Source organism: Artemia sp. Qi Xiang Cuo, chromosome 2, assembly GCF_049724085.1.
Source record: "Artemia sp. Qi Xiang Cuo chromosome 2, ASM4972408v1, whole genome shotgun sequence".
Taxonomy (NCBI): Eukaryota; Metazoa; Arthropoda; class Branchiopoda; order Anostraca; family Artemiidae; genus Artemia; species Artemia sp. Qi Xiang Cuo.
The window spans coordinates 45,913,432-45,932,245 of record NC_142795.1 but is presented as its reverse complement, the minus strand read 5'-3'; the positions used below and the strand labels follow the sequence as shown (position 1 = coordinate 45,932,245).

Genomic DNA, 18,814 nt, shown 5'->3' with positions numbered 1-18,814 from the left:
GGAAGGATTTTACGAGGTTCCACTAGGAGCATAAATTATATTATACTTGACTTATTGTATCTTAATACTATCACCTTAATTCTCTGTATTTAGAGGTAATATCCATTGTCACAGCTAGGCAATAATCCTCGCGCGGGGAGGGGGAAGGGTTTTATGAGCTTCCACTAGGAGCATAAATTCTAGTATACTTGACTTATTGTATCGGAATACTATCACCTTAATTCTCTGTATATAGAGGTAATATCCATTGTCACATCTAGGCAATAATCCGAGGGCGGGGAGTGGGAAGGGTTTTACGAGCTTCCACTAGGAGCATTAATTCTATTATACTTGACTTATTGTATTGGAATACTAACACCTTAATTCTATGTATTTTGATGTAATTTCCATTGTCACAGCCAGTCAATAATCCTAGCGCGGGGAGGGGGAAGGGCTTTACGAGCTTCCACTAGGAGCATAAATTCTAGTATACTTGACTTATTGTATCGGAATACTATCACCTTAATTCTCTGTATTTAGAGGTAATATCCATTGTCACAGCTATGCAATAATCCTAGTGGGGGAGAGGGGGAAGGGTTTTACGAGATTCCACTAGTAGCATCAATAATATTATACTTGACTTATTGTATCTGAATAATATCACCTTAATTCTCTGTATTTAGAGGTAATATCCATTTTCATAGCTAGGCATTAATCCTAGTGCGGGGAGGGGGAAGGGTTTTACGAGCTTCCACTAGGAGCATAAATTCTAGTATACTTGACTTATTGTATCGGAATACTATCACCTTAATTCTCTGTATTTAGAGGTAATATCCATTGTCACCGCTATGCAATTATCCGTGTGGGGGTGAGGGGGATTTATTGTTAAATGCTCGTGGAGGAGCATAAATTCTATTTTACTTTACTCATTGTATCGTATTACTATCACCTTAATTCTCTGTATTTAGAGTTAATATCCATTATCACAGCTAGGCACTAATCCTAGCATTGGCAGTGGGAAGGGTGTGACGAGCTTCCACCAGGAGCATAAGTTATAGTATACATGACTTATTGTATCGGAATACTATCACCTTATTTCTCTGTATTTAGAGGTAATATCCGTTGTCACAGCCAGGCACTAATCCTAGAACGGGGAGGGGGAAAGGTTTTAAGAGATTCCACTAGGAGCATAAATTCTATTATACTTGACTTATTGTATCGGAATACTATCACCTTAATTCTCTGTATTTAGAGGTAATATCCATTGTCACAGCTAGGCAATAATCCTAGTGCGGGAGAGGGGGAAGGGTTTTATGAGGTTCCACTAGGAGCATAAATTCTATTATACTTGAATTTTTGTATCGGAATACTATCACCTTTATTCTCTGTATTTAGAGGTAATATCCATTGTCACAGCTAGGCAATAATCCTAGCGCGGGGAGGGGGAAGGGTTTTACGAGCTTCCAGTAGGAGCATAAATTCTAGTATGCTTGACTTATTGTATCGGAATACTATCACCTTAATTCTCTGTATTTAGAGGTAATATCCATTGACACAGCCAGGTAATAATCCTAGCGCGGGGAGGGGGAAGGGTTTTACGAGTTTCCACTAGGAGCATAAATTCTATTATAGTTGACTTATTGTATCGGAATACTATAACCTTAATTCTCTGTATTTAGAGGTAATACCCATTGTCATAGCTAGGCAATAATCCTAGCGCGGGGAGGGGGAAGGGGTTTAAGAGCTTCCACTAGGAGCATAAATTTTAGTATACTTGACTTATTGTATCGGAATACTATCACCTTAATTCTCTGTATTTAGAGGTAATATCCATTGTCACAGCTAGGCAATAATCCTAGTGCGGGAGAGGGGGAAGGGTTTTACGAGGTTCCACTAGGAGCATAAATTCTATTATACTTGACTTATTGTATCGGAATACTATCGCCTTAATTCTCTGTATTTAGAGGTACAGCCAGGCAATAATCCTAGCGCGGGGAGGGGGAAGGGCTTTACGAGCTTCCACTTGGAGCATAAATTCTATTATGCTTGAATTATTGTATTGGAATACTATCACCTTCTCCCCCTCCCCTGCCCTCGGAAATGTGGGAACGAAGGGTCTCTGAGCCTTCCCCTTGATGCAGATGTTTTCCCTCCAAAATTGACCCCTCCCTGCCCTCAGAAATGGGGGGACGAAGGGAACGTTAGGTCCTATTTTAAATTGACAATACTTATCAAACATCACTAGTGTATTATACAGATCACATATCTCATTACCCCTTTTTAAATGTTAATCAAATAATTCTGATTATAGTGTCCAATTTTTTGTCTGCTTTTCAAAATGTTTTATAGCAGATACCCCCGTGCAACTGAACCCCCCATGTAACTGAACCCCTGTATAACCGAAACCCCGTACAACTGAACCTCCGTGCTACTCGTCCCCATTTAACTAAGCCCCGTGTAACTGAATCCGCATGTAACTGAACCCTCGTGCAAGTCAACCCTCGTGCAACTCAACTCCCTCAAAACACTTTTCAGCCATTTCTTGTTAATTTTTTTTATTTCTAAACTATTTAAAATTGACAACACTGTGCAAATTATCACTTGTGTATTATACAGTACACATTCATTCCATCTCCTCCGAAACACTTTTCGGTCATTTCTTGTTAAAATTATCCAATCACTAATTACCCCTTTTCTTCTCCACCTTCAAATGTTCCTTTAGTACCTACGCAATTAGATCGCCCAGTTAACACTAAGATGTAAATTGAGTAATCCTCTCGCAATAACGAACCAAACCAGATTATACCCACCTAACCAGATAAAAAAATGGCAGTCACACTAACTTGATTAGTAATTGGATTCAGATATGCTACGAATGCACTTTCAGTCCTAAATTCACGGGTTTCTGCAAAGTGTTATGGGCTTCATTGAAAAAATACCAGTTTAAAAAAAAATAAATAAATAAACATGTATCCATGAGTTTGACCTCGAAAAAATGGGTGTCACAATAGAAAACCTGTCTGCCAAGCCATGTATCGTTCATAGTAATAGGTAAATGGCCCGTGGTAAGGCATATTACGCAATCACGTTCCGTGGTACTAGATGCCTTACTACTATAAACTACACACATATCCACGTGTAATTCAATGTGGATTTTTAATATATAGATACATTACTACTATCAATCACTATCAAGCATGAAGTTGGGTATGTATTATTTTTATAATACCATTAGTATTGGAGCGTACAACTTCATCCATAAAGTAACAGCAGTAAGCTATATACAGTATTCTTCAGACTATGAATGCTATACTCCACTAGCAGTATTTGAGTAACTATGATAAAGTACTTTTGATAAAATGGTAGATATAAAATTATAGTTTGCCACTGAATTATATTACATTGTTAGTTGTGGTATAGAAAACTATTCATATTTCTAACTGCAAGCTATACTAAGTTATATCTGTTACTTTCCTGCAAATTTTATCGATAAAAAAAACTCTTTGCTGAAAGCAAAGCTGTCTAAACACAAGTTTTGCTGTTAAAGTGTCGGCAGCATTTAGAATTCTGCTGCTGGCAGGTTTGGAAGTTTTTGCCCACCTGACCAGAACAACTAGTGTGGGAAAGCTAGGACAACTAGTAGTGTTCAAATAATTACAAGCACTTGACTAAAAACAGTACATTTTTGGTATTTTTGATGACAGCAGAAAAATATTTCGATATCTTTAAAATTAGTGAAATATTTCTTACTGCCAATTTGGCATTTGTTGCATTACAATACGTTTTGATCAAGGTACAAGCACCCCCTTGGGTGTTGCAAGAGGGGTGTTGGGGGACGCCAGTCTTTCTGCCATGCAGAGTAACTTTCCTTATGTCAAGTATCATCGCTACTCTTTACCTGTAGTTGAAAAATGTACTTCTTTTTTTATTTTTTGTTTCTGTACGTTTTTAATTTGTCATGTAAGTACAATTTTTGCTCTCTCATAAACAAGAGGGGCTACCCTCATTTACAAAAAAAAAATTAATTTTCTATGCTACTTTGTCATTTTACTTTATTGGAAACATCAATAAAATCGATTTTTTCTCTAATTTAGGATATACAAAGGGAAATGCTGCACAATAAAAAAAAAAGAAACATATAAAAGTAATCTCCCATCGCTACAAACTGATGATTAAAATTATAGTTTACTCAATCATATAGAAATTCCAAAAGCAATACCAACAAATAATCTTTCAAGTGGGGATAAATCCATTGTGAAAACACTTTCACAATGGTGAAAGTGAAACACTTTTTTTTTTTTTTTTTTTTTTTAGTATTTCTACTGAAGACGGTCGCTGTATATGTGACAGAAATATCTGGACTTTTGTACCTGTTTTTTCACTGTCTAAATAAATGGATTTATCCCCATTTGAAAGTTTATTTGTTCGTCTTAGAACGGCAGTGTGGTCTAAGAAAACAACACCTAATTTAAAGGTGTTATGTCGAAAATAACCAATGCCAAAAATTGTAAAACAAAAACCTGGAAACAATCTCTCACAGTAAGATGTGAAGCCGCGTCTAAAATAATTTTTATAAGGTTTCAACAGAGCTAGTGAAAAAAATCCAGCCAATGTATTATTTGATGCTGCCAAGAGGCTTAACCTTAAGTTTGGAAGGGAAAAAAAATGTCTAAAAAAAAAAAGTCCTAAATTTGTGTTTTTCTTTGGTTCACCATCCCCTCCTGTCTTCTAGATATGCCACTGAAGCTACCGCGTTGTGGCATGTAAGGCCCAATTCTATGGAGACTCATGTGCAGGGACAGAATCCCGAGAAAAGAATGGACTATGTCTTCTAAGTAAGGGGGCCAAGAAACTGACAACCAGAAGATGATAGAAAAATCAGTAATTTAATATTTTTCAGATAACAGCAATTTCGCGTTTATTTTTATTAATTAAAAAAACTTTTCCAAAATATGTTTTAAATAAAAGTAAAGAACTCCATTCAACAAAAAATGAGCAGAAATAAAATAAAATAATCTACCAAGCGTGAAACTATCACAAATCAGCATCGATAAATAAATGAAACCCAAAACGATCAGAAATTACAATAAATAACCGAGTCAAACTTAAAACGAGCAGAAATTAACATAAGTTGGGCTCAAAACTCCCTATACCTTCCCAAGGCCAGAACAATATTTGCACTTTACTGAAAAAAATATAAATGTTTTTACTTTTACAATTTTAATAAATCAAATAATATCAAAATTTGATTAATAAATATCAGTATATGTATATTACACTGACAATGCACATTCATTTTCATGCCCCAGCGCAAAACTTACAACTCTTACCCTGAGGGCTGGGGGGTGTCATTCTCAAAGATTTAATTTTCCAGAACTTTCTACTACGTTGAACAAAATTGCTATCTGAAAATTTTGATTGGATGTTGTTGGAGGATTGGTGGGCGTGAGAGGGGGGTTAATTACCCTCCGATCACTTTCGACTATTAAAAAGGGCACTAGACCTCTCAATTTCTAATTGAATAAGCCCCTTTTGAAGTTTTACGGCAACTCTATCTATGGAAACCTTATATGCCCCCAGGGCATAACTTACAACCTTTGCCCTGGGAGTTCTAAGGGGGTTTGTCATCCTTAAATACATAATTTCCAGAACTTCCAATTACGTTGAACAAAATGGCTATCTCTAAGCTTTGATTGAATGTTTTTGGGGAAATGGTTGGCATGAGAGGGAGGTTATTTACTCTCCACTCACTTTCGACTATTAAAAAGGGCAATTTCAATTTCCAATCAAATGAGCCCTTTTTGAAATTTCTAAAACAACTTCTTATATAAACGTTATATGTCCCCCCCCCCCGAGCATAACTTACAACCCTTGTACTGTGGGCTCTGAGGGGGTTATCATCCTCAAAGAACTAATTTCCAGAACTTTCAACTACGTTGAACAAAATGTATACCTCAAAATTTTGATTAGATGTGTTTGGGAAAATGGTAGGCGTGAGAGGGGCGTTAGTCGCTCTCCAATCACTTTCAACTATTAGAAAAGGCACTAGCCCTTTCAATATCCGACTGAAAAAGCCCTTAGAAGTTTCTAAGATAACGCTTTCAATAAAAACCTGTGGGCTGTGGTGGGGAGGGGTTTTCATCCTTAAAGACCTAATTTCAGAAACTTTCAACTACGTTAAATAAAATGGCTATCTAAAAATTTTGATTGGATATGTTTTGGGGAACGATGGGCGTAAGAGGAGGGTTAGTTGCCCTCAAATCACTTTCGAATATTAAAAAGGGCACCAGCCCTTTGAATTTCCAATCGAATGAGCCCTTTTTCAAATTTCTACGACAAAGATTTCAATAAAATCTTATATGCCCCCAGGGTATAACTCAAAACCCTTGACCTGAAGACTGCGGGGGGAGTGTCCTGCTCAAAGGTATAATTTCCTGAACTTTGAGCTGTGCGGAACAAAATGGCTATCTCAAAATTTTTATTGGATTTGTTTGGGGAAATGGTGGGTGTGGAAGGGGTGTTAGTTGCCTTCCAATCACTATCGACTATCAAAAAAGGCACTAGCCATTTCAGTACAACCCCCTTATCCAATACAGATGGGGCACCTCTGCTGCCATCTATAATCGAGTCTAACGGGTCAATGACACCTCTTTCAAGGTCAATCAGGGGATGTTTCTAAGTGTATTGATCCACGAAGGGGAACTAGATTTCTGAGAAATTGATTTACATAATCGGCGGGGAATTCCATCATGAGGGGATTTCAGTTTTAAATATGGCTTCTCAGGTCTTTAGGTCTGAGAGATAAATATTAATATTCTATTGAAGCCATAACAGTGTAACTAGGAGCCCCTTAGATATATTTTCAGAAATTCAGACGAGATCAAGACAGATTGAATTTATTGTACGCGGGAAATGGTTTCCTGGGAATTTCAAATGTAACAGCGCAGGTATGCAGAAAAAAATGAACACGCAGAAATTACTTTTAGGAAATTATTTGGGCGAAACAGTTTGAGACATTTTAGCGATTTTTTGGGCGAAACAGTTTGAGACATTTTAGAAGATGATTTGGGGTGAAACTCTGTAGTCGTTATAATACACAAGTTCCATTTGAACAGTGTTGTAAGGTCCCCCCGGTGCCCCAAAAGGGCCCCCGGTGCCCCCAAAGGGTCTCCCCCGGGGCCCCCAAAGAGCCCCCTCCCTAGTTTAGAGTGTTAGTTTGATATTAGCTTACAGTTTTAGTTAGAGTTATAGTTTAGTTTAGTTGTAGTTCAGAGTCTAGAGTTTCAAGTTAGACTCTCAGCACTTAGAGTTTTAGTTAGAGTTATATTTTAGTTTAGTTGTAGTTGTGTTTTTGACTTGTAGTTTTGTTTTAACTAGAAATTTTTGTTCACAATTTTCTCCTAGAGTCTTAGCTTTGAGTTTTTCGTTACACTTTTAGTTTAGTTTAGTATTAATTAAGAGTTTTAGTTTAGAGTTATAGTTTAGGTTTCGTAAAGAGTTTTAGTTTAGAGTTGTAGTTTAGTTATAGTTAAAAGTTTTAGTTTAGAGTTTAGAGTTTTAGGTTAGAGTCTTAGCTTATAGCTTTAGTTAAAATTGTAGTTTAGTATAGTTTTAGATAGGAATTTTAGTTTAGAGTTTAGAGTTTTAGTTAGAGTTAAAATTTAGCTGAATTTTTGTTAAGAGTTTTAGTTTATAGTTGTAGTTTATTTTTAGTTAAGAGTTTTAATTTAGAGTTTCAGTTTGGTATTAGCTTACAGTTTTAGTTTAGAGTTTAGAGATTTAGTTTAGAGTCTTAGCTTAGAGTTTTTTTTAGAGTTATAGTTTAGTTTAGTTTTAGTTAGGAGCTTTAGTTTAGATCTCTAGTTTAGTTTTACTTAAGAGTTTTAGTTTGGAGTTTATAGTTTTAGTTTTCAGTTTTACTTTAGAGTTTTAGTTAGAGTTATAGCTTTAGTTTAGTTTTAGTTAAAAGTTTTAGTTTAGATATCGGAGTTTTAGTTTTGAGTCTTAGCTTAGTGTTTTAGTTAGAGCTATAGTTTAGTTTAGTTTTAATTCAGAGTTTTAGTTTAGAGTCTTATCTTATAGTTTTAGTCAGAATTATATTCTAGTTTAGTTTTAGTTAAGAATTTTAGTTTAGAGGTGTTGTTTAGTTTTAGATAAGAGTTTTAGTTTATAGTTTAGAGTTTTCGTTGCACTTTAAGTTTAGTTTAGTATTAGTTAAGAGTTTTAATTTAGATCTCTAGTTTAGTTTGAGTAAAGAGCTTCAGTTTGGGGTTGTAGTTTAGTTGTAGTTAAGAGTTTCAGTTTAGAGTTTAGAGTCTTAGATTGTAGTATTAGGTTAGATTTTTAGTTAGAGTTATAGTTTAGTTTAATTATAGTTAAGAGTTTCAGTTTAGACTTCAGAGTTTTAGTTTATAGTTTTAGTTAGTTATAGTTTAGTGTAATTTTTGTTAAGAGTTTTAGTTTAGAGTTATTGTTCAGTTTAATTTAAGAGTTTTTGTTTAGAGTTGTAGTTTAGTTTAGTTTTGTTTACGAATTTTAGTTTAGAGTTTTTGTTTAGTTTTATATATGAGTTTTAGTTTTGAGTTTTAGTTTGATATTATCTTATATCTTTAGTTAGAGTTATAGTTTAGTTTAGTTGTAGTTCAGAGTCTAAAGTTTCAAGTTAGACTCTCTGCACTCAGATTTTTAGTTAAAGTTATATTTTATTTTAGTTTTAGTTAAGTGTTTTTGGGCTTGTAGTTTAGTTTTAGCTAAACGTTTTAGTGTAGAGTTTTAACCTAGAGTCATAGCTTAAAGTTTTTCCTTGCACTTTTAGTTTAGTTTAGTTTTAGATAAGAGTTTTAGTTTAGAGTTTCAGTTTGGTATTAGGTTACAGTTTTAGTTAGAGTTATAGTTTAGTTTAGTTTTAATTCAGAGTTTTAGTTTAGAGTCTTAACTTAGAGTTTTACTTAGAGTTATAGTTTAGTTTAGTTTTAGATAAGAGTTTTTGTTTAGAGTTTAGAGTCTTAGCTTAGAGTTTACTTAGAGTTTAGAGTTTTAGTTCTATTTATAGTTTAGTTTAGTTTTAGTTGAGAATTTAGAGTTTTAGTTTAGTGTCTTAGCTCAGAGTTTTTATCAGAGTTATAGTTCAGTTTAGTTTTAGTTAGGAGCTTTAGTTTAGATCTCTAGTTCAGTTTTACTTTAGAGTTTTAGTTTAGAGTTTATACTTTCTATTTATAGTTTAGTTTAGTTTAGTTGAGAATTTAGAGTTTTATTATAGAGCCTTAGCTTAGAGTTTTTGTTTAAGTTATAGTTTAGTTTAGTTTAGATATTGGAGTTTTAATTTTGAGTCTTAGCTTAGAGTTTTAGCTAGAGGTATAGTTTAGTTTAGTTTTAATTCAGAGTTTTAGTTTAGATTCTTAGCTTAGAGTTTTAGCTAGAGTTATAGTTTAGTTTAGTTTTAGTTAAGAATTTTAAATTAGAGGTGTTGTTTAGTTTTAGATAAGAGTTTTAGTTTAGAGTTTAGAGTTTTAGTTACAGTTTTAGTTAGAGTTATAGTTTAGTTTAGTTTTAGTTTAGAGTCTAGAGTTTTAATTTAGAGTGTTAGTTTACAGTTTTAGTTAGAGTTATAGTTTACTTTAGTTTTAGTAAAGAGTTTTAGTTTTAGTTCAGAGTTTTAGTTTAGAGTTGTAGTTTAGTTTTGGTTAAGAGTTTTAGTTTAGAGTTTAGAGTTTTAGCTTAGAGTCTTGGCTTAGAGTTTTAGTTAGATTTTTAGTTTAGTTTAATTTTAGTTAAGAGTTTTAGCTTAGACTTCAGAGTTTTAGTTCAGAGTCTTAGTTAGAAATATAGTTTAGTTTAATTTTTGTTAAGAGTTTTAGTTTAGAGTTGTAGTTTAGTTTTAGTTAAGAGTTTTAGTTTAGAGTTGTAGTTTAGTTTAGTTTTAGTTAAGAGTTTTAGTTTATAGTTTTTGTTTAGATTTAGATAATAGTTTTATTTTAGAGTTTTAGTTTGATATTACCTTATAGTTTTAGTTAGAGTTATAGTTTAGTTTAGTTGTAGTTCAGAGTCTAGAGTTTCAAGTTAGACTCTCAGCACTTAGAGTTTTAATTAGGGTTGTATTTTATTTTAGTTTTAGTTAAGTGGTTTTGGACTTGTAGTTTAGTTTTAGCTAAACGTTTTAGTTTAGAGTTTTAGCCTAGAGTCATAGCTTAGAGTTTTTTCTTAAACTTTTATTGTAGTGTAGTTTTAGATAAGAGTTTTAATTTAGAGTTTCAGTTTGGTATTAGCTTACTGTTTTAGTTAGACTTACAGTAGTTAAGAGTTTTAGTTTAGAGTTTAGAGTTTTAGTTTAGAGGCTTAGCTTAGAGTTTTAGTTAGAGTTATAGTTTAGTTTAGTTTTAGTTAAGAATTTTAGTTTAGAGGTGTTGTTTAGTTTTAGATAAGAGTTTTAGTTTAGAATTTAGAGTTTTAGTTAGAGTTATATTTTAGTTTAGTTTTAGTTTAGAGTTTAGAGTTTTAATTTTGAGTGTTAACTTAGAGTTTCTGTTAGAGTTATAGTTTACTTTAGTTTTAGTTCAAAGCTATAGTTTATTTTAGTCTTAGTTAGGAGCTTTAGTTTAGATCTCTAGTTTAGTTTTACTTAAGAGTTTTAGTTTAGAGTTTATAGTTTTAGTTTACAGTTTTACTTTAGAGTTTTAGTTAGAGTTATAGTTTAGTTTTAGTTAAGAATTTTATTTTAGAGGTGTTCTTTAGTTTTCTTCAGAAATTTCAGTTTAGAGTTTTAGTTAGAGTTATAGTTTAGTTTAGTTTTATTATGGAGTCTAGAGTTTTAATTTAGAGTGTTAGCTTAGAGTTTTAGTTAGATTTATAGTTTACTTTAGTTTTATTGGAGGGTTGTTTTTTATACTTATAGTCTATTTTCAGTTAGGAGTTTTAGTTTAGAAGTGTAGTCTAATTTTAGATAAGAGTCTTAGTTTAGAGTTTTAGGTTAGTTTTAGCTTACAGTTCTAGTTAGAATTGTAGTTTAGTTTAATTATATCTAATAGTTTTATTTTAGATTTGTAGCTTAGTTTTAGTTAAGAGTTTTAGTTTAGAGTTTTAGTTTTATATTAGCTTACAGTTTTAGTTAGAGTTATAGTTTAGTTTAGTTGTAGTTCAGAGTCTAGAGTTTCAAGTTAGACTCTCAGCATTTAGAGTTTTAGTTAGGGTTATATTTTATTTTAGTTTTAGTAAAGTGTTTTTGGACTTGTAGTTTAGTTTTAGCTAAACGTTTTAGTTTAGAGTTTTAGCCTAGAGTCAAAGCTTAGAGTTTTTCCTTAAACTTTTAGTCTAGTTTACTTTTAGATAAGAGTTTTAATGTAGTGTTTCAATTTGGTATTAGCTTACAGTTTTATTTAGAGTTGTAGTATTTAAGAGTTTTAGTTTAGAGTTTAGAATTTTAGTTTAGAGTCTTAGCTTAGAGTTTTAGTTAGAGTTATAGTTTAGTTTAGTTTTAGTTAAGAATTTTAGTTTAGAGGTGTTGTTTAGTTTTAGATAAGAGTTTTAGTTTAGAGTTTAGAGTTTTAGTTAGAGTTATAGTTTAGTTTAGTTTTAGTTTAGAGTCTAGAGTTTTAATTTAGAGTGTTAACTTAGAGTTTCAGTTAGAGTTATAGTTTACCTTAGTTTTAGTTTAAAGTTATAGTTTAGTTTAATTTTAGTTAGGAGCTTTAGTTTAGATCTCTAGTTTTGTTTTACTTAAGAGTTTAGTTTAGAATTTATTGTTTTAGTTTACAGTTTTACTTTAGAGTTTTAGTTAGAGTTGTAGTATAGTTTAGTTTTAGTTTAGAGTATTAGTTTAGAGGTGTTGTTTAACTTTAGTGAGTAATTCTAATCTAAGGTCCACTTGTATAGTCTTTTTAATAGTTTAGTTTAGTTTTAGTTGAGATTATAGGTTTTCAGTATTTATTGCCAGCTTAGAGTTTTAGTTACATTTATAGATTACGTTCGCTATATGCAAGAGTTTTAGTTTAGACTTATATTTTAGTTTTATTTAAGAGTTTTAGTTTAGAGTTCTAGTTTAGAGTCTTAGTAAAGAGTTTTAGTTTAGAGTTGTATTTTAGTTTTAGTTAAAAGTTTTAGTTTAGTGTTTAGAGTCTTAGCTTAGAGTTTTAGTTACAGTTTTAGCATAGTTTAGTTTTAGTTAAGAGTTTTAGTTTAGACTTCAGAGTTTTAGTTTAGAGTTTAGAGTTTTAGTTAGAGTTATAGTTTAGTTTAATTTTTGTTAAGAGTTTTAGTTTAGAGTTATAGTTTAGTTTAGTTGTAGTTCAGAGTCTAGAAATTCAAGTTAGGAAAAACTCTAAGCTATGACTCTAGGCTAAAACTCTAAACTAAAACGTTTAGCTAAAACTAAACTACAAGTCCAAAAACACTTAACTAAAACTAAAATAAAATCTAACTCTAACAAAACTCTAAGTGCTGAGAGTTTAACTTGAAACTCTAGACACTTAACTACAACTAAAATAAAATATAGATATAAATGACACTGCTGTCTGACATCATTATAATATTCCGTACTAAAACTCATATCTAAAATTAAAAAAGACGCCTTAATTAGAACTTTTTCCTAAAACTAAACTAAACTAGAACCCTAAATTAAAACTCTGATCAAAAACTAAACTGCAACTCTAATTTAAAACTCTACAAAAATTAAACTAAGCTATAACTCTAACTAAAACTCTAAACTCTAAACTAAAACTCTAAAGTCTAAGCTAAAACTCTTAACTAAAATTAAACTAAACTATAACTCTAAAACTAAGAGTCTAAGCTAAAACTCTAAACTCTAAACTAAAACTCTTTACTAAAACTAAACTACAACTCTAATCTAAAACTCTTAACTAATACTAAACTAAACTAAAAGTGCAACGAAAACTCTAAACTAAAACTCTTATCTAAAACTAAACAACACCTCTAAACTAAAATTCTTAACTAGAACTAAACTAAACTATAACTCTAACTAAAACTCTAAGCTAAGACTCTAAACTAAAACTCTAAACTCTTAACTAAAACTGTAAGCTAATACCAAACTGAAACTCTAAAGTGAAACTCTAAACTAAAACTGAACTATAACTCTAAACTAAAACTCTTAACAAAAATTAAGCTAAATTAAATCTCTAGCTAAAACTCTAAACTATAAACTAAATCTCGTAACTAAAACTAAACTAAACTATAACTCTAACTAAAACTCTAAGCTAAGACTCTAAGCTAAAACTCTAAACTCTAAACTAAAACTCTTAACTAAAACTAAACTACAACTCTAACTAAAACTCTTTACTAAAACTAAACTACAACTCTAAACTAAAACTCTAAACTAATTCTAAACTAAACTAAAAGTGCAACGAAAAACTCTAAGCTAAGACTCTACGCTAAAATTCTAAACTAAAACGTTTAGATAAAACTAAACTACAAGTCCAAAAACACAGCTACAACTATATTAAACTATAGCTCTAACAAAACTCTAAGTGCTTAGAGTCAAACTTGAAACTCTAGACTCTCAACTACAACTAAACTAAACTATAACTCTAACTAAACCTCTAAGCTAATATCAAACTAAAACTCTGAACTAGGGAGGGGGGCTCTTTGGAGGCCCGGGGGGAGGGGGTCCTTTTGGGGCCCAGGTGGAAGGGGGCCCTTTAGGAGGCCCAGGGGGCTTTGGGGGGCCTGGGGGATGGGACCTTAAAAGACTGTTCAAATGGAACTTGTGTATTATAACGACCACAGAGTTTCATCTCACACACCCAAAATCATCTTCTAAAATGTCTCAAACAGTTTCGCCCAAAAAATCCCTAAAATGTCTCAAACTGTTCCGCCCAAATAATCCCCTAAAAGTAATTTCTGCGTGTTCCTTTGTTTCGGCATCCCTGCACTGTTACATTTGAAATTCCCAGGAAACCATTTCCCGCGTAAAATATATTCAATCTGTCTTTTTCTCATATGAATTTCTGAAAAATATCTAAGGTGTTCCTAGTTACACTATTATGGCTTCGATAGAATATTAATATTTATCTCTCAGACCTAAAGACCTGAGAAGCCATATTTAAAAATGAAATCCCCTCATGATAGAATTCCCCGCCGATTATGCAAATCAGTTTCTCAGAAATCTAGTTCCCCTTCGTCAATCAATACACTTAGAAACATCCCCTGATTAACCTTGAAAGAGGTGTAATTGACCCGTTAGACTCGATTATAGATGGCAGCAGAGGTGCCCCGTCCGTATTTGATAAGGGGGTTCTACTCATTTCAATTTCCAATCGAATGAGCCATTTTTGAAGGTTCTACGACAACGCATTCTATAAAAACCTTATATGGCCCCAGGTCATAACTTAAAACCCTTGCCTTGAGGGCTGTGGGGGGGGATGTCATCCCCCAAGACCCAGTTTCCAGAAATTAAAACTACGTTGAATAATTTGCCTATCTCAAAATGTTGATTGGATGTGTTTGGGGAAAAGGTGGGCGTGAGAGGGGAGTTAGCTGCCCTCCAATCACTTTTGACTATTAAAAAGGGCACTAGGCCTTTGAATATCCAATCGAATGAGCTTTTTTTGAAGTTTTTACGACAACGCCTTCTATACAAGCCTTATATGCACCCAGGGCATAACTTACAACTCTTACCCTGAGGGCTTTGGGGGAATGTCCTCCTCAAAAACATAATTTCTATCTAGAAATCAACTACGCTGGACAAAATGGCTATCTCAAAATTTTGATTGGATGTGTTTGGGGAAAAGGTGGGCGTGAAAGGGGGGTTTGTCGCCCTCCAATCCCTTTTGACTATTAAAATGGGCACAAGCCACTCCAATTTCCATTTGAATGAGCGCTTTGCGAAGTCTCTACGTCAACTTCTTTCATATGAAGTGCCCTGCTCTAAAGGAAAAAAATTAATAAATAATACATTTTGCCAACATCGTTCCTATATGCCCCCAGGATATAAATTAAAACCCTTGCCCTGAGGGTTGTGGGGGAGTGTCCTCTTCAAAAATATGTTTTTACTTGGAAATCAACTACGCTGAACAAAATATCTATCTCAAAATTTTGTTTGGACGTGTTTGGGGCAATGATGGGCATGGTGGGGGGGCTAGTTGCCCTCCAATTACTTTCGACTATTAAAAAGGGCCCTAGCCACTCCAATTTCCGATTGAATGAGCCCTTTTCGAAGTTTCTACGACAACTCCTCCGATACGAAGTGCCGTTGTATGGAAAAAAAAAATAATGCTTTGTACCAACATGGTTCTTTACCTAGGCAGCACGATTGCGCTGCCTATGATAAGGCCACGAAATCTTTTCAATAAAGTTCTTTTATGGCCTACGTTGAATTTGATGGTATAACTAACATCAAGATCGGTCGCGCTTTTTCGGGCGTTAAGCCTTTTTTTTAAATGGGGACAAAAGACAAAGAGGAAGGAAGAATATAATTCACTGCAAAATTCCTCAATTCAATTTATATTGCAGATTTTCCACCCATGACTTAAAAATAAAGAAAAATAAAATAGTTATGCTTTTATGTAACTTAAATTTTTCAGAAGGGATGTGGAATGGAACTTGCCTAATTGTCGGTGCATTAAGCAACAACACATTTAAGGCGAATATAATTACTGGAGAAAAATCAGAAAACAAATTTCATATTTCTCAAGTTACACTTGATTCCAGTAAAGGTCAACTTCGATGTACTGTTCAGGGTCATCAATTTCCACCCAGACCTGCATTTTCAATGACAATACATAAGTTGCAAGGCCAAACTTTTTAGTTTTTTTTGTGTCGACCTCCCTACTCATGTTTTTAATCATGTTTTTCAATCAGCTCAAAAGTTTGGCTACCACCAGAAAATAAATGAAGAACACATAATGCTGTAGCGGAAGGAAGCATTAACTACTGCTAACAAAACATCTTATTTTTAGATTTTATATGCCGTTTTTTTAAATTAATCAGACGAGTAATATTTTTCCTCAAAATCGGTTATATAGTTTTTCCTCTTGAAACTGACATTGATGGCCACAGAAACAATCTAGATAGCTGACAACTTTAAGAAAAAATTTGTATTTTTCCCCGGGTGGTTTTATCGAACCTATGGTGACGCCATGACACATATATGAGGACTTTTACATTTGTGCATGACGTCATTACGATACTGATGAAAAACGTGATAGCATTTAAAAGAAAATCTGTTTCCAAAATTAAAGAACGACACAAATTTTTTTAATCTCGTGACCTATCTAGATCCTTTTTAAGGCTAGAAAATTCCAAGTTGTAAATTAAAAAAAAAAAAAATATTGAGCTGTTTTCGAGAAAAAAGATACATGAGCATACAATTATAGCTCGTTTAAAGAGAAAAGATCCACCTCTTAATGCGGACTGGGTGTTTTTTTAGGAAAAGAATAATCCGTTCCGGAAAGCAAATAAACGGAATGAACCCTTTTTCCCAAGGCATTGATCCGGAAAAGCGAAACTTTAATGTAGATCAAGGAACTTTGAGGGGGTGATAGCTCTCCACATATTTAGAATAGCCCTAGATATGGTGTTAAAACGGAGAAAAATTATAGTAAAAAAACAAGTTTTTTTCAAGTGAATGTAAAAAGTGACATTAAAAATTAAGACGAACAGAAAAAGTTATGTATATGAGGGAGCTCCTCATCCTTTTTGGACCCCCCGATCTTTACGATGAAGTTGGACTTTAGCCCACAATACCTTACGGACTAATGCTCAAACAGAAGTACAATTTGAACAGAATAAAAAGTATTTCTCAAAATACCTGAAGAATGGAAGAGCTTATTTGTGTACAATGTTCTTTAAACAGTACAGTTTTTGGTTCAATAGCTTTAAATTATAATCAGTAAATAAACCACATGTAATTACCACAGTAAATGTAGTGTATTTTTTTTACTTATAAATGATTTCAGTGAAGTACCTAAAACTTTAGCGCAATGAGCGGGCTCTTGATGAAGGGGTTAGCCCGTCCACCATATACGGAGTGGCTTAGTTCCTTATTTAAATTTAAATGTCACTCTTTACCTTTATTTGAATAAATCGCTTTTCAATTTAAGTTCTCCAAAGATAGGAATCCTTTCAAATGAAAGTTCAAATATAGAACAATTTACTTAAAATCGTTTCAAACTTACTCATAGAGAAATTCAAATGAGCATTGGGAAAGAAGCACAGATATGAGCACAATGTGAGTCAAACAGCCAAGATTCATTAAAATCAGTTGAATGTCTAGCAAAATGAACCTGTCGTAAATGAGTAGAAAGAACTTACTTTGAAGGTGGCTTCGGTCCTCTGTATGCCATATTGTTCACTAATGGAGCCACACTTTCTACCATACCCGTTGTTTTGAGCTGGTGGATCATGCAGAGCAAACAAGGCACCAATAGTCAAATCTCCCTCAATAATCGCAGTTGTTCGACTAATTTTTACACTTTGGATTAAACATCTATTCAAAAATGTAGCGACAAAAAATAATTTGTACATAGAAATATTCATCACTTGGGAATAATGGACTTCTGTCAGGTTAATGAACTCCAAGCAGTAAATTGGAACTGAATATTGTTCCGTGGATGTCTCTGTATGTGGATTAAAAGAGAACCTGCTGGAAATTGAGCATGAGCCACCCTTTTTCCCGCAAGAAAATGAACTTTTTCTTATCGCTAATTGCTCCAGAAGTCTCTTGGAAAGAACAAACATTGTTTAGGATACGTTTTAGCATTTAAAGTAAAAGTAAAGACTACAAACTGATTCCAGACTTGTATATTGTAAGCCAATTACTTGTGTATTGAACTCTACATCCTGGTACGAATCTATTAAATGTAACTTAATGGGCATTTATGTCCAAAAGCTTAGTCAGAGTTTATTTTTCGCAATCATTGTAAAGCTGAATCTCCATCGCAAAAAAAAGAAGACACATTCAACAGTAAAAGCAAGAACACCTGACAATTTTTTTGGAGCATAGGCTGAAGGAAAAGACTTTCTAAAAATGTTCTTAATTTTTATACAGATTGAGCCAAATTTCAGAACTATACGTCCACAAGGAACGACTACCTTGACGTTCCCTATAAGGGGCCTTGAGATAGGACACCAATTTGAGAAAATGCGGGGAGGGGGATTGTTTTTTCAAAGTTCGAGGAGGGGGCATTTTTTTCAATATAAACGAAAAATTAGTAATTTTCAAAGAATATACCGAAAAAGGGTAATTATGAAATTTAGGATGGCAAGAAAATCTAATACAGGCAATTGTCCCCAAACCAGCCCTCAGAATTTGACGTGTCTGTCATTTAGTATTAAATTCAGAAAAAAAAGTACGAATAAACCTCGTCTGCAGATTATATCATACGCGGAGTTGTACTTCCATGACACAGGTCAAATTTATACCCACAAGTTTTATTACTTTGTTTGCGTTGGTCTAACGTCGCATATCTATTTATGATTGTACCACAAAGTTGAGAAAAAAATACACTAGAAACAGCCGTGAACTGGAATAAGCCTCGACAAAGTAGACTGAACTATGACAATAGGAACGTATGTATGTGTTTATATTAAAGTAGTTTGACTGTGAACCAAAAGCGAAAACAAGCGAAACAAGTGAAACAAACGAATGTTGCAAATATCTCGAGATTTCAGTAAGGCACCAGACCTAGGGTCTTTTCCCTCGATTAAGCTCCTGAATGACGTGTTTCTTCAATCCAAGGAAAAAAAAAGTTGCTAGAACGGGCTCACATTAATTTTATAAGCCAATACTATAGCCATTGCAATAGCAGTGGCTTAGTAAGGAGAAAGGTGTCTGCCCTTCTTGTTCCTTTAGTTTTAGCTTCTTCTCAGGCAATGCATGTTCATGCAA

General features: G+C 33.3%; 1 protein-coding gene across 1 annotated transcript in view; it reads right to left on the bottom strand.

The window, feature by feature from the left end:
* LOC148955282 (metabotropic glutamate receptor 5-like) overlaps positions 1–17,664 on the bottom strand; it is a 412,763-nt gene extending 395,099 nt beyond the window's left edge. The window contains exon 1 of the mRNA XM_089106900.1: positions 17,239–17,664. Coding sequence (XP_088963026.1) covers positions 17,239–17,664 — 426 coding nt within the window. The remainder of the gene's footprint in view (positions 1–17,238) is intronic.
* Between the last annotated feature and the right edge of the window lie 1,150 nt (positions 17,665–18,814).